The sequence below is a fragment of the Rhinolophus sinicus genome, linkage group LG13 (genome assembly GCF_036562045.2).
Source record: "Rhinolophus sinicus isolate RSC01 linkage group LG13, ASM3656204v1, whole genome shotgun sequence".
Classification (NCBI taxonomy): Eukaryota; Metazoa; Chordata; class Mammalia; order Chiroptera; family Rhinolophidae; genus Rhinolophus; species Rhinolophus sinicus.
Window position 1 is genome coordinate 27,893,685 of NC_133762.1, and position 13,558 is coordinate 27,907,242.

General features: G+C 46.4%; 1 protein-coding gene across 2 annotated transcripts; it reads left to right on the top strand.

Annotated features, from left to right (window-relative positions):
- Positions 1 to 733: 733 nt before the first annotated feature.
- TP53RK (TP53 regulating kinase) lies at positions 734 to 13,122 on the top strand. 2 transcript variants are annotated; one of them, XM_074318094.1, is made up of 3 exons: positions 734 to 1,064; positions 3,529 to 4,049; positions 6,984 to 13,122. In XM_074318094.1, exons 1-2 carry the CDS (start codon positions 782 to 784, stop codon positions 4,005 to 4,007), a joined length of 762 nt encoding a protein of 253 aa, XP_074174195.1. In that variant the 5' UTR covers positions 734 to 781; the 3' UTR covers positions 4,008 to 4,049; positions 6,984 to 13,122. The 2 variants fall into 2 exon arrangements, with proteins under 2 accessions (XP_074174195.1, XP_019605291.2); XM_019749732.2 differs by lacking the exon at positions 6,984 to 13,122 and having other exon boundaries at positions 3,529 to 4,101.
- Positions 13,123 to 13,558: the final 436 nt, after the last annotated feature.

A 13,558-nucleotide genomic window follows, 5' to 3' on the forward strand; every position in this document is an offset into this window, starting at 1 on the left:
CAGACAGATTCGGTAACCATTAGAGATAGAAGGCTAGGTAGACAATCACAATTACGATAATAAAGCCACACAGTTGGGACACTGGACGTTATAAATAGAGTTGGTTCTGGGTGAGCTTTGAGAAGTCTGGGCTGATGAAAGGTGCTGGAAACCACATTTTGCCAACAGACAGGGTCTGATGTTTGAAAAGGTGACTGCCGCGTGTATGGACGAAAATGCAGAGCTGAGAGTTGGCGTCATAGCAACCCTAGGACCAAAAGATCATTTTTCAGTATTTCAAACAGGGTCCCGATGAAGGGAGAAGGAAAACAGACATATCAAAAATAAACATACCCACCAGGCACCCTCACGAGCAACATCTTACTTAATTTTAATAAACAATTGCCAAAGTAAAACTAATTATCTTCCTTCTGAAGATGATGACGCTGAAACTAAGAGAAATGATGCTCTTAGCCGCATCACACAGTGTGACAGGTACTTGTGCGACCTCTTCAGTGGCAAAACTGCAGGAAAGATCTGAGATTCTGGAAAAAGTTTTTCAGGAGAGGCACCGCAGTTTTCAGAAAAAAAGCCGAATAACTGGCAGGCCGGGCTCCAAGCGCCCTGCCGAAGGGCTTCGGTAAGAGCCGAAAGGTTGCAAGCGGAATTAACTTCCACAGAGCGGAAGTGTCGGCGTTCCATTGGCCGAAGAGGGCCGAGGACTTCCGGAACCAGCCGAAATAGAGCCGACAACTTCCGGAGAGAGCCGAAGGGCGCCGAGCAGCCGCGCTGAGGGGCAATCATGGCCGCGACCAGCGCTGCTGCGGCGGAGGTGAGCGGGGAGCCGGCGCCGGAGACCACGGCGCTGGCTGCTGCCCGCGAGCGGAGCAACCGCTTCTTGAGCGGCCTGGAGCTGGTAAAGCAGGGCGCCGAGGCGCGCGTGTTCCGCGGCCGCTTCCAGGGCCGCCCGGCCATGGTGAAGCACCGCTTCCCCAAGGGCTACCGGCACCCGGCTCTGGAGGCGCGGCTCAGCCGGCGAAGGACGGTGCAGGAGGCCCGGGCGCTTCTCCGTTGCCGCCGCGCAGGTAAGGCGGCCGGGCTCGGGGGCCCAAGGGAAGCGAGTCAGGGATTCGGTTGCGCCCCGTGCGTTCTGCGTGGCCTTGTGTATTTCAGAAATGTCATCCTCTCGAACCTCACGTCATTCATTGGTTGTTAAGGAGACGCTTGGCCTTGGAGCGGCGAGCGTTTGTCCTGAAGCTATTGCACCTCCGTAGTTCAGTTCCCGGCTCTGCCATTGTTGCTCAAACGTTGGGAACGTGTTTAATATCCGAGTCTCGGTTTCCCCATTTGTACCGTCTCAGTGTTTGGTCATCATCTCATCACGTTTAAGAAGCAGATGTACTTACAAGTAGCTGCTGTGGAGCCAGGCTCGCAGGGGTCTAATACCGACACCACTGTAGCTTTTCAGCACGTTATTTAACCTCTCAGCCCGTTTCCTCAGCTGTAAAGGGAGTCATAGTTACAATATTTATCTCAGAGGGATACTCGGACCATTAGATGAGGTATGTATGCCATGTATTACATTTGAATGTGTGACTGGCACATGGCGCTTAATAAAGTTCTATTTCATTAAATCGCTTTTTTTTTTTATTAGAACACCATCGTGCAACACTACCCTCGGCTTGTTCTCAGATGAGAAACTGAGGCTCAGAGGGGGGAAGTACCTTGCCAAGGTTACAAAGCTAGTGACCCACAACCAGGTTCTCAGTTCATATCCCTCTCACTCTGAAAAACGGGCTTTTCACTGTTACACTTCCTATCTTCTTTTTTTCTTTGGTATTTTTTAGGCACCTGCGTACACCAGGACATTGTTAGGTGCTTGGAGAAATGGAGGAAATTCAGTAGTGAACAAGCAGACGTCTCTGCCCTTGCTTGGATTTAATGAATTTATTTGTGTGTTCATATTTTCTTTTTTCACCCTCTCTGGGAGATAGGTTTCAATAAGCAGGGATCGTGACTGCCTTGTTTCCTGCTGCATTCCTGCTGATATGTTCCCAGTATCTAGAAAAGTCTCCTGAGCATGATTGACGTTCAGTAAAGACTCATTAAATCATTGGAAGTATTGTTCTCATGTTATAGAAGCAGAAATGAGACATAGAGAAGTTAATATGACTTTAAGGTTATACAACTGTTGACAAAGTAAAAATGAATCAGGAGGCTTTGCTAAAATTAAAAATGACAAAGTTTTATTCAAGGGTCTTAGAGTTTGCAAATCGGAAACACTATCAGGTAACACTCAGTGTTCTGAAGACAAGAGGAAAGGTGAGAGTTCTTACAGTAAAAAGTACATTGTTGAGAAGAATCAGTCCTGTATTCTTAGCTTCTGGATTGGTCCACGATGGTAATCTTCTAGATGACTGGTAATCTGCATCATGGATGTCAGGCTGTCTGGATGTACAGAGGGTGCCAAAAAAAAAAAAAAAAAAGTGTATATATTTTAAGAAAGGAAAAAACTATTAAAATTGTAATACTCAATATATACCGATAACAAAAGATGAATACAAGTCACATTTGACTTCTGCAATTACAGGAGGTGCTCAAAGTGGTTCCCATCAGCGTCCAGACACTTCTGATTTACAGCAAACTACTGCTTGAGCAACATTGACCAAAGTGTCCACTTGTGTACATTTTTTTTGGCATCCCCATTCTATACTGGGGGTGTCAAAAAATGTACACATTTTAAGAGATGTTATCTATGTATTACTTTTTGAAGTTGAATTGAATTATGGTAGCGAGGTGTAGTATGACGTACACTCAAAAGATGGCATTAATCAAATGAATGCTAGCGTTGTGTTACAATTTTAATACATTTTTTTCCTTTCTTAAAATGTGTATACATTTTTTGATATCCTCTGTATATAATCTCCAGCCATTGAGGCACAACTGAAAAGTTCAAAAGTTTAAGTCCTTAGGCTTTAGTTAAAGTAAAATCCATTCTTCGTGCTTCAGATCATTTGGTCTGAACCAGTTTTGTCAGCTTGACGCTACAGACTTCATATTAAGTCACCTTAGCTATACTGACTTCATCTTGTTTTCCTCACTCATTCCTCACAACTAATGAAGGGAGTTGGGATTTGAACCTGCCCTTTTGACTGCAAACATGAATCTCCAAGCCAGTACTCTACTTGGCCTCTGTTTGTGTCCTTATCAGGTAGAAACTGCTCTAACTGGGCTATGCTTACTCTTCTGGCTCCTTGTTTTGCTTTTTAGGAAATAAGTATGACAAATGAAGACTCCTCAAAGAGTGGGAAGTTGGAGGGAGCTTGGGCATTACTAAACTTAGCTCTGGGTGGTTTGAGGCACAGTCATGCTGAGCACGAGCGGGGGAAACTTCCAGATGAGTTAAGCTGTACCATTCTGCAGCATTCTCAGTCTTTTTCCTGAAATACGCAGGTATACACTGTAAAAAACTGGATCAGTCTTTGAAATATTAAGCTTACCATTAAAAAAAAGAATCTAATCCAATAACTGCTTATGTCTTGATTGCAGGGATAGCTGCCCCAGTTGTCTTTTTTGTGGACTATGCTTCCAACTGTTTATACATGGAAGAAATCGAAGCCTCAGTGACTGTTCGAGATTATATTCAATCCACAATGGAGACTGAAAAAACTCCCCAAAGTCTCTTCGGCTTGGCCAAGACAGTTGGGCAGGTTTTGGCTCGAATGCACGACGAAGACCTCATTCATGGGGATCTCACCACCTCGAACATGCTCCTGAAACCCCCCCTGGAACAGTTGAACATTGTGCTCATAGACTTTGGGTTGAGTTTCATTTCAGCACTTCCAGAAGATAAGGGAGTTGACCTCTACGTGCTAGAGAAAGCCTTCCTCAGCACCCATCCCAACACCGAGAGTGTGTTTGAAGCCTTTCTGAAGAGCTACTCCACCTCCTCCAAAAAGGCCAGGCCAGTGCTTAAAAAATTAGATGAAGTGCGCCTGAGAGGAAGAAAGAGGTCCATGGTCGGGTAGAAGAATGTGTGTGACGACCACAGTTCAGCTATTTACTTCAAGGTAAATTACCAGTGTGCGATCAGACCAAAATAAATATGTTGAGAGATTTTTAGTGCTGTGCTCGTGCTTGTTTAAGTGTCGTTATCACCTACAGTCGACTGTTCTCAAGAGCTTACCATGTACATTAAGACATGTTCTCGGCAGAATTGGGTATTTATAAAATAAATCTAGGAGAGGCTTACGCCTCAGGTGCCTGGGTACGGCATTGAAAACATCGGAGCACGTGAGAATGCTGTTCCCTTTGCAGTCCTGGTGAGACAAGGACAGTCTCAGCTGGTGACAGTACATCTTTATCAGCCCTATAACCTCGTGTTGTTTTTTATTGTGTTTATGACAGATTCCTCTTGAAACCAATATAAACGGTATACAATCAGCATTTTAAAAATGTGGTAGAATCAGAGACCAGAAAATATCGAAGTGCATCACATAGTATTGTGACTATTTTATGAGACTTGTTTCAGATGTATATACAGACAAGGGTATACTGCGTATTGATGTAAAATATATATTTTTTTGAGGGTCATGGTAAAAAAAAATGATGCTGAACTCTAATTTCTCCTTTTTAAAAAGCAGGCTTATAACTTTGAGGCACTTGAAACTTATAATTTTATAAACATTGTTTTTGTATTTGTTGCTCTATATTTTTATGATTACCTTCTGATTAAGATAAGCGATTGATACAAATGTCCTTGTAGTTTGTATAGGTAAAAAAAGCAAGTCAATTTATATCACAGTAAGTAGCTAGAGTAGAAACGGTGAAGTGGCTTGAAAATGACTCAAGTGTCCCACATACTGGTTTAAGGGAAGATGGGGGGTGGAAAACCGAGTTAAGATGCAAAGTGCCACTAGTTAGCTCACAGCTAACCTTGCCGGGCCTCAGTTTCTTCCCCCAAAGAAGGAGTGTGTGAGGGATATTATAAACCTTTCCTCCTTGTGAGCTCCAACTAGCAAGTGAATGTTTGAGGGCCCTCTGTGTGCCTGGCTCTGTATTGGGTAGTGGATATAACGACACGCAGCGTGGACACGGCACCTGCTCTCGTGGAGGGAAAATTCGGGTGGGACCAGGACCATGTCTGTTTCCTTCACCACACCTAGTACCCTGCATGTGGCAGATGGCCAGGAATGAAAGGAAACGTCCCTTCCTGGGCAGTGGTGACTAGCAGAGAGGGGAACTAATAACGCCTGGTTACTACGTGTCAGGCATTGTGCCAGGAGTTTTCATCTTGGATCTAAAACAACTCTGTTAGGTATGGTCCCTATTTTACAGATGGAGAAACGGGCTCAAAAAGCGGGGGAACTTATCCAAGATGTCACAAGCTGCAAGGGGTGCTTTTACCTGGCTCCAAAGCCCACATTCTTTCCACTGATCTTTTAAGAAATGATATGCTGGATGTGGCACGTCTTTATATTACACTAATATGTATTGGCTTTATATAACGTGATTTTCAAAGGTCTCCAGGGGGCTACTGGAGAACATTTGTTTTGATTATTAGTTTTTAGGGGACCGCTTAAACCTGTGCCCTAGTACGAGCCACACTCACCCGGTCCTAGTCCTAACCCTGCTGTCCCTGACTGCTAGAACCCTTGTTCTTACACGGGCCTGCCCCAACCCTCTTTTTGGGAGCTGGGAGTCTCCTCTTGGGTCCTGAATTCAGGGCACTGCAGCTCCAAAGCACCAAATTCCCCTTTCCCGAGCCCACGGAAGTGGCTCTCTTTTGCCACCAGAGGTCGCAAGTTACTGCCATTCTCTGCTGGAAGAGCCGCTTGGCTCTTCATTCCTCCTTCTCCACTTCCTTCTCTTCTCCCCTCTCCCTTCCTCTGTCCCTCCTCTCTTTTCCTTCCCTCCCTCTACCTCTTTCTCCTCCTCCTCCCCTCTTTTCTGCCCACCTCCCTCCCTCCCTCCCTTGAACTTGTTCATTTACTCGCCACCTGAGCTGAGCCTCCACAGGTAGCAGCCGCCACGCTTATCATTCAGGATGTAGTGAGAGAGACCCACGTGGGGATGTCTAGATCCCTCCTGTCTTCATTTTGTCATCCGTTCCCTTACTTCTTCACTCATTCATTCAGTAGGTATTGATTGAGCACCTTGGCTGCGTCCAGCTCTGCTGGGTCCTGAAGGAGCTACAATGAGGAAGTCCAGCGGCCACCCTGAAATCCCCTCGTCTTTCCTGGCACCATTGCAATCAGTGGTTCCCCACCGCTCCCCCGTTTCTGCCCTGGCCCCTACATTCTTCCTTATTCAGCAGCCAGAGGTGCCCTGTTAAAGCCAGACGATGCCACCTCTATTCAGAAGTTTGATGGCTTCCCATCCCCAGGCGCTTCTAATACAGCGTCGTTTGCTCCCCTTACCAGCCAAGGGTCCCCAGGCGCACTCCCGCGCTGCCGACCCCAATGCCAGTGTCTCTGAATCCAAAGGTCGGGCTGGGATGAGAATTTGCATTTCTGACAAGTTCCCTGGTGATGCTGAGGCTGCTGTTCTGAGAACCACTGCCCTGAGGAAAATCAGGGTATTTCCTAAGGACAGGAAATGGCTGATGGGGGGGCAGAAACAATAGTTCTTGACCCATTTTACAGATGAGGAAACGGGCTCAGAGATGCTGAGCAACGTGCTCGGTATCGTCAGCCTGTAAATGGTAGAGGTTGTGGTAGACGTCGTCTGGTGCCTGTCAGAAGCCACCCCTTCTTACTCCTTTTGGACAGAGCCTCAGTTTGTCCAGGTATTTATTAGTGGAAGATGGCTTTAGCCCAGAAGCTCAGACTGGTCCTTGATGTAGGAGTGGCCATGTGACCGTTTTCTGGCCAATAAGACACAAGCGGGAATCTGCATGGAGCCTTCTGGGGAAGATTTTGCTTCTTACAGAAGATGAGAGGGGTGTGAGGATTCTCTCCACATCCCGAGTCCGACACGTGCCCATCAACAATTCTTGCCTTTAGGTACAGTGATGATAATTGGAGGTTCAGCAGCCATCTGGAGACCGGAGGCCACTCCTAAAGGTAAAGGGTCAGTGAGAAGCTGACGATGGAGTAGAGAGATGGGCAGACTGTGAGTCCACCCTTAGGGATGTCAGACCGCAAACGTCTTTCCCTTCACTTACTGCATCCAGAAGTAAACATCGTTAAAGCTGCGGCTGCTTTCATCAGGTTCTCTGTCGTTCGAAGCCAAAAACATTCCCAGCCAAGAGATGCAGATTCAGGTCCCCCAAAGCCACACTGTCCCATGCATCTTGTGCCTTTCTGGTCAGGCTGAGGCACCCTGGGCCCCAGGGACCATCTCTCCACAGCACAGTGAAGGAGCAAGGACAGGTGACTCCAGCCCTTTCTCTCCATGGACCAAGAGGCAGGGACACTGGACTGAGGTTCAGCCCGGCCAATCTCTGCGACCACCTTCCTCTTGAGTTTGGGAAAAATCCCCAACTTCTCTGGGCCTCAGTTTCCCCATCTATAAAATGAAAGATTTGGTCTGGATCAGACCCGTTGCTGTGCCCGTAGACATTTTTCTTGGGTCCATAGTGTTTTTGGCTTGCCAGTGTTAACCAATTGGCATGGTTTCATATAAAAATCCAAATATCTGACCTCTGGAAACAGTGTCAGGAGATCCTGCCACACTGGATCCCAGTTCCAATATCTCCCCTGTTAGAGGGGGGCTTGTGCTCGCCAATTCACCCCAATCCCCACCTTGACTGAGGCCAGCTGCCGGTCACCATTTATCATCACACTTGTGCTGCTGTTCTTCTCATAAAGTTAAGAGGAAAGTGAAAAATTGCATACTCCCCGCTCCCTTCAGCCTTGTGCTACCGGTCCCTGTAGGCATTTGAATTGGCAACTCCCAGGTAAGATGGTCTGTATCTTCTCCAGGGGTCACACAGGAATCTCAAACTCAACATATTCATGAAAAAACTGGTTCCACCCAGAGACCTGCTGGGCTCTACTCCCATCCAGGCTCCCATGGTAGGAAAGGACAGCTGTACAAATCCGGTGCTTCAGCTCCAAACCTGGGAGCCCCCTGGACTCCCCTCTCTCACCCCCACACCCCTGCCCAACCCAGCAGCAAATCCTGTTCACTTTACTTTTAAAATATAATCAGGAAGTTAGGAGAGTGGCTACCCTTGGGGGAGGGATCGTGGCTCAGAGCAGGCTTCTGGGGGCTTCAGGGAGGGTGGGGAAGTGCTGTTTCTTGAGCTCAGTGCTGGTTACATGGGTGGGTTTGGTTGTAAAACTTCATCAAGCTGCATGCGCTTATGATGTGTGTACACTCCTGTATGTCTTACATTTCGATCAAAAGTTCACGAACACAGGATTAGAACGCACAGCTCTGTACCCTTTCACAGCCACCGCGCTGGCTGAGGCCACATGGCCTTTTGTCTGAACCATTGCAGCTGCCTTCTCACTGGACCTCCTGCTTCTGCCTCTTCCCTCACAGCCTGTTTTCCACACAGAGCCTGGGGCACCCTGATTGATCTTGTCAGATCTTGCCATTCCTCTGTTCAAAACCCTCCAGCGTTTTCACCTCCCTCAAGGCCAAGAGAACCACCTGCTCCCACCCCACCCATTTCCGACCTCCTCACTCGGTCAGCCACACAGTTCTTCCATCAGGCAGTCCTGCTCCCAACTCAGGGCTTCTGTACTTGCTGTTCCCTTTGCCTGCAACACTGTTCCCTACAGATCTTCATATGGCTGCCTCCTGCATGCCTTCAGGTCTCTGCCTAACAGCACCTTATCTTGCCGAACACCCTGTGTCAAAGGTAACACCTCCACCCCCACCCTCCCCACCGGCCTCCCAGCTTTATCTCAGTCCCATTGGAAAGCACCTGCTGTCTTACATTCACGCGCTCAGTCACTTCCTGTTTGCTCAGTGGGCACGGGGCTTTGTTGGCTCCACTATTCCAGCCCTAATTTCTATGATGGTGCCTGGAAGGTAGTGGGTGCTCGGTAAACATTTACTGAATTGAAATGAATTTCCTCATACAAGCCCAGCCTGGTTGTTGGAAAGAAAATCAAGGAGCTGCGTGAGCCTTCCTCCCACTACTGCAAACGCACGCGCACACACATACACAAACGTCACCTACCCACAGTCTTCCCGGCTAGAGGCAAAGCAGAGTCTGGTTTTGGCCTGCAGCTTGGAACAAAAAACAGTCAGAACCCTGGGGGTTTGGTTCTGATCAAAGGCCTCGTGTTTGTAAACCTTCACTCTCTGCCCAGAACCCAGAGTTAGTGGCAGCTCCAGGCCAGGGGAGGCCGGGGCCTGCCCTCTTCCCCAGAGTGAGGAAAGACCCTGCAAGGCCAAGCTGCCTGACTACCCCCAGGGCACCTACGGGGGGGACTTATCCCAACCTCAGCCTGAGGTCCACCTGCAGGGAATTGCTTCAAAGCCAATATTACTCTTGGAGCTGCAGAGGCCACGACTAAAATGTCACACGGAAAGATGCAGACGGTGGTATAGGGCTCAGTGAGGAAAGTCAGGGGGAGGCACTGCGAGCCCCTTCTGGGGAAGGGGAAAAGGGGCGCCACTACTGTCCTCATACTCTCTCCCCTCTCCCTGCTTTGTGTTTCTTCATAGCACCAAGCACCACGTGATATGCTCTATGTTTCACTCACTTCTATTATAAAAAGGTACTAAAATGAAAGCTCTATGAGAGCAGAAACTTTAATTTCATCCCTGCCTTTGCCCAGCACCCAGAATGGTGCCTGGTACGTAGTAGATGCTCAATGGATATTTGTTGAATGAATTACATAATTTTGATTGATGGTCATAACAACAAAATACAATGATTGAATGCGTGATCGATTCTTCAGTATTTGTTGAGCCTCTACTGTTTCAGGCTCTGTTCCAGGCACTGGGAATGTGGCCAGGAACAATTTGGACTCCATGAGAACGTGGAGTTTAATCCGATGGGTAATAATTGCAAATGATGAACCATGCTGTGAAGGGAACAGATACCTCGGGATTTTAGACAGAATGAGTGACGTACAGTTGAGGACGGCTACGTTTCATTAGATTAGGTGGCCGGAGAGGCCACTCTGCGAAGGTGACACTTGAGTTGAGGTCTAAGGGAGAAGAACCCAGCCCCTGTGATGGGAAGGCAGGGAAGGTGGGAGGAAAAGAGACGCAGGCACAGGGAGCAGTCAACGCAAAGAACCTGGCATGTTCGAGGGGCAGAAAAAAGCCCCAGAGAGGGTGGCACACACTGATTGAGGGAAGGCAGGTAGGACAAGGGGTGGAAGAATTGGGCAGGACCCAACATTCATGTAAGTGCCCAGCACAGCTTGGCACATAGCAAGCCCTTAATAACTGGGCTGATGCATTATATATGGATTGTATAATCCATATATAATGCATGCTTTACATAAATTGTTATTTGCCTATTTAAAATGAGCTGTGGGGAGTAGCAGTGTGTATCATTGGAATTTCAGCTCTATCATGCACTAGCTGTGAGTCCTTGGACAAATGTCTTAATCTCTTTGAGCCTCAGTTTCCTCATCTGTCCAATGGGCATATCTAATAGGGAATAAAAATAAATGATAGTCCATCTATTTCTAAAATCATCCATCTATTGTGGAAGTTCTTTAAGAATTCCTTTCCATACTCTACTTCCTTTTCAGTTTAAAGGGGGGAAAAACAAAGAAAGGACATTAGTGGGTCCAGTCTTGGGGCCTCCTTTCCGCCTGCAGTGTTCTAAGCCATTCGGCTAGAGGCGTCATGTCTTGCACTCTCCTTGCTGTAAGAAGCTCTTCTCCAGGTGAGAAAAGCAACGGTGGTAGTGATCCCTATCTGTTGCTGTGTAACAAACTGCTCTGGAACTTAATAGCATCAAACAACCACTTGTCATGCTCAGATTATGTGGGTCAGAAATTTGGCCAAGGCAGCACAGGGATGCCTTATCTCTGATCCACCACGTCTGAGGCCTCAGCTGAAAGATTCAAAGGCGGGAGCTGGAATCATCTGAAGGCCCACTCACTCCTATGCCAGCTCATTGTTGGGAGCCTTGGTTTCTCTCTGTGTTTTTTCTTCCTGGTTGAGTTCGAACATCAAATATGGTGGCTGTTTCCAGGGTGAGAGTTCCAAGAGTGAGGGAACCAGGCAGAAACTAGACTGTCTTTACAGCTCAGCCTTGGGAATCACTAGCCTCCATATGCCCTGTTCCACTTTCAAGAGGAAGACAGAGACCCCACCCCCACCACCACCACTGCTCTCAGTGGGAATAGTGTCAATCACAGTGTAAGAGGACCATATGGGATGCACACCTAGGATGGAAGATAGACTTGCTCTCCTTAGAAAATCAAATCTGCCACAAGCAGGACAGTACTTGTCAATTGTTGCCAACTTACCACGTGCAAGTACAGTGCTACACCCTTGCCTGTGAATTCTCCCAACATCCCTAAGAGTTCTATTCTCATTCTCATTTCAGACAGGAAACTGAGGCCCAGTGGAGTTAAACCTCTTGCCTCAGGTTGCACACCAAGCAAGTGGTACAGCCAGACTTTGAATGTAGCTTTGTCTAATGCGGGGCGACGGACTCAAAAGTGTAATGCAAATGGATTATCAGAGGGACTAAATGAGTTCATGCATGTAAAGTCCAGCACGGTGCTTGGCACAGAGTGCTGCATATGTTCATGCAATTGTTAGCAATATTATTACTAATATCATCATCATCACATCTGAGCCACCGGTCCGAAATCTCCACTCTAGTACTAAATATTGTACTCTTAAACTCTTAGCTGGTTCCAGAACAAGGGGGCCAGTCCAGAGGCCCTGGGTGCAATATACCCCGGTCCCAACTGCCTCCACTCGGGCTTTGGGGAATGGACCAGAGTTTCTATGCTATCAGCTGGTCCAAACCCCCAGGACTAGTTTTTCCGATTTGGAGTAGCCCAGCCTCCACTCCCAGGCCTCCAAGGGCCAAAGTGCTCCCCGCAGGGCCTCGCCCTCCATTCAGGGTTGTCTCACACGCACCTGACTAAAACCTTTGATGAAACCGGTGACTGGACTGGCTCAAGGTTAGGTCGCCTGAAAGGACATGGGATAAAGTTTCAACACAGCCTACAGGGTCCATTGGGAAATAGCTTACTCTAGGGGTTTACTGGAATCACGGCAGCGTGAGCCAGATAGGAAGTGAGCACTGAACCCCTTTCTGGGCTTTTCCCTTGCCACTTCTCGGCTTCTCAAGTTTCAGATCTTTGCATCCAGGTTTTGGAATTTTGCTATGACCATGTGCTCTTTGCATCATGAGTTACTTAATATTTTGCTTCGCATTGTAAACTTCAATAGGTTTAGCTTAAAAGGGGAATTTTAAAACGAAATTGTGGCTTTCATGAAACAGAAATCACTTGCTCTAAGTCAAAAGTAATTATAAGAATAAAAAACAAAAAATGAATAAATAAAATAAAAACCAGTGTTGTCCAATCTCTGGCCTAAAAGCCTTCTCTGGCTTTTTACAAAGAGAGATTACCAAGTGCTGAGGTGTTAAAGGGATACTGGTGCCCACCTGAGACACTCTCCATGGTGTAATGAAAAGTTAAAGAAAAGATTGGTGCAGGGAATAACTTTCACTCTATGGGATTAAATGTTATTTAAATGGCATGTAGTACAACACAAAATTATCTGTGTTTTTTTTACTGGTATGCTTCACACACGGTGAGAAATATTCTACTATCTCATTCAAGCCCCAAAACAGCTTCTGTCTCTCCTAGTCTCATCAGATTATCAGTAAGACCTGCCAGCTCTACTGCCAAAATATTTCCAGAACTGAATCATTTCTTACCACGTCTCCCACTACTCTGGTCTAAACCATTATCGTCTCAGCCCAAGGGAGCTTTTAAATGAAAAGCATGCCTACTAAAAGACAGTTCATAATAAGTGTTGGTGAAGATGTGGAGAAATTAGAACCCTCAGACTCTGCTGGTGGGATTGTAAAGTGCTGTGGACACTCTAGAAACAGTCTGGTCGTTCCTCAAAAGGTTAAACATAGAGATACTACCATGTTTCCCCGAAAATAAGACCTAGCCGGACCATCAGCTCTAAGGCATCTTTTGGAGCAAAAATTAATATAAGACCCGGTATTATATTATATTATATTATATTATATTATATTATATTATATTATATTATATTATATTATATTATACCTGGTCTTATATTAAAATAAGACCAGGTCTTATATTAATTTTTGCTCCAAAAGACACATTAGAGCTGATGGTCCAACTAGGTCTTATTTTGGGGGAAACATGGCACATGACCCAGCAATTCTACTCTTGGTGTCTACCCAACAGAACTGAAAATATACGTCCACACAAAAACTTGTGCATGAATGTTCATAGCAGCATTATTTGTAATAGTCTAAAAGTGGTAACAACTCAAATGTCCATCAACTAATGAATGGATAAATAAAATGTGTTCTATTCATACAATGGAACATTATTTGCCCAAGAAAAGATACGAAGTACTGTCTACAACTTGGGTGAACCTTGAAAAAAATTATGGTAAGTGAAAGAAGCGAGACACAAAAGGACCA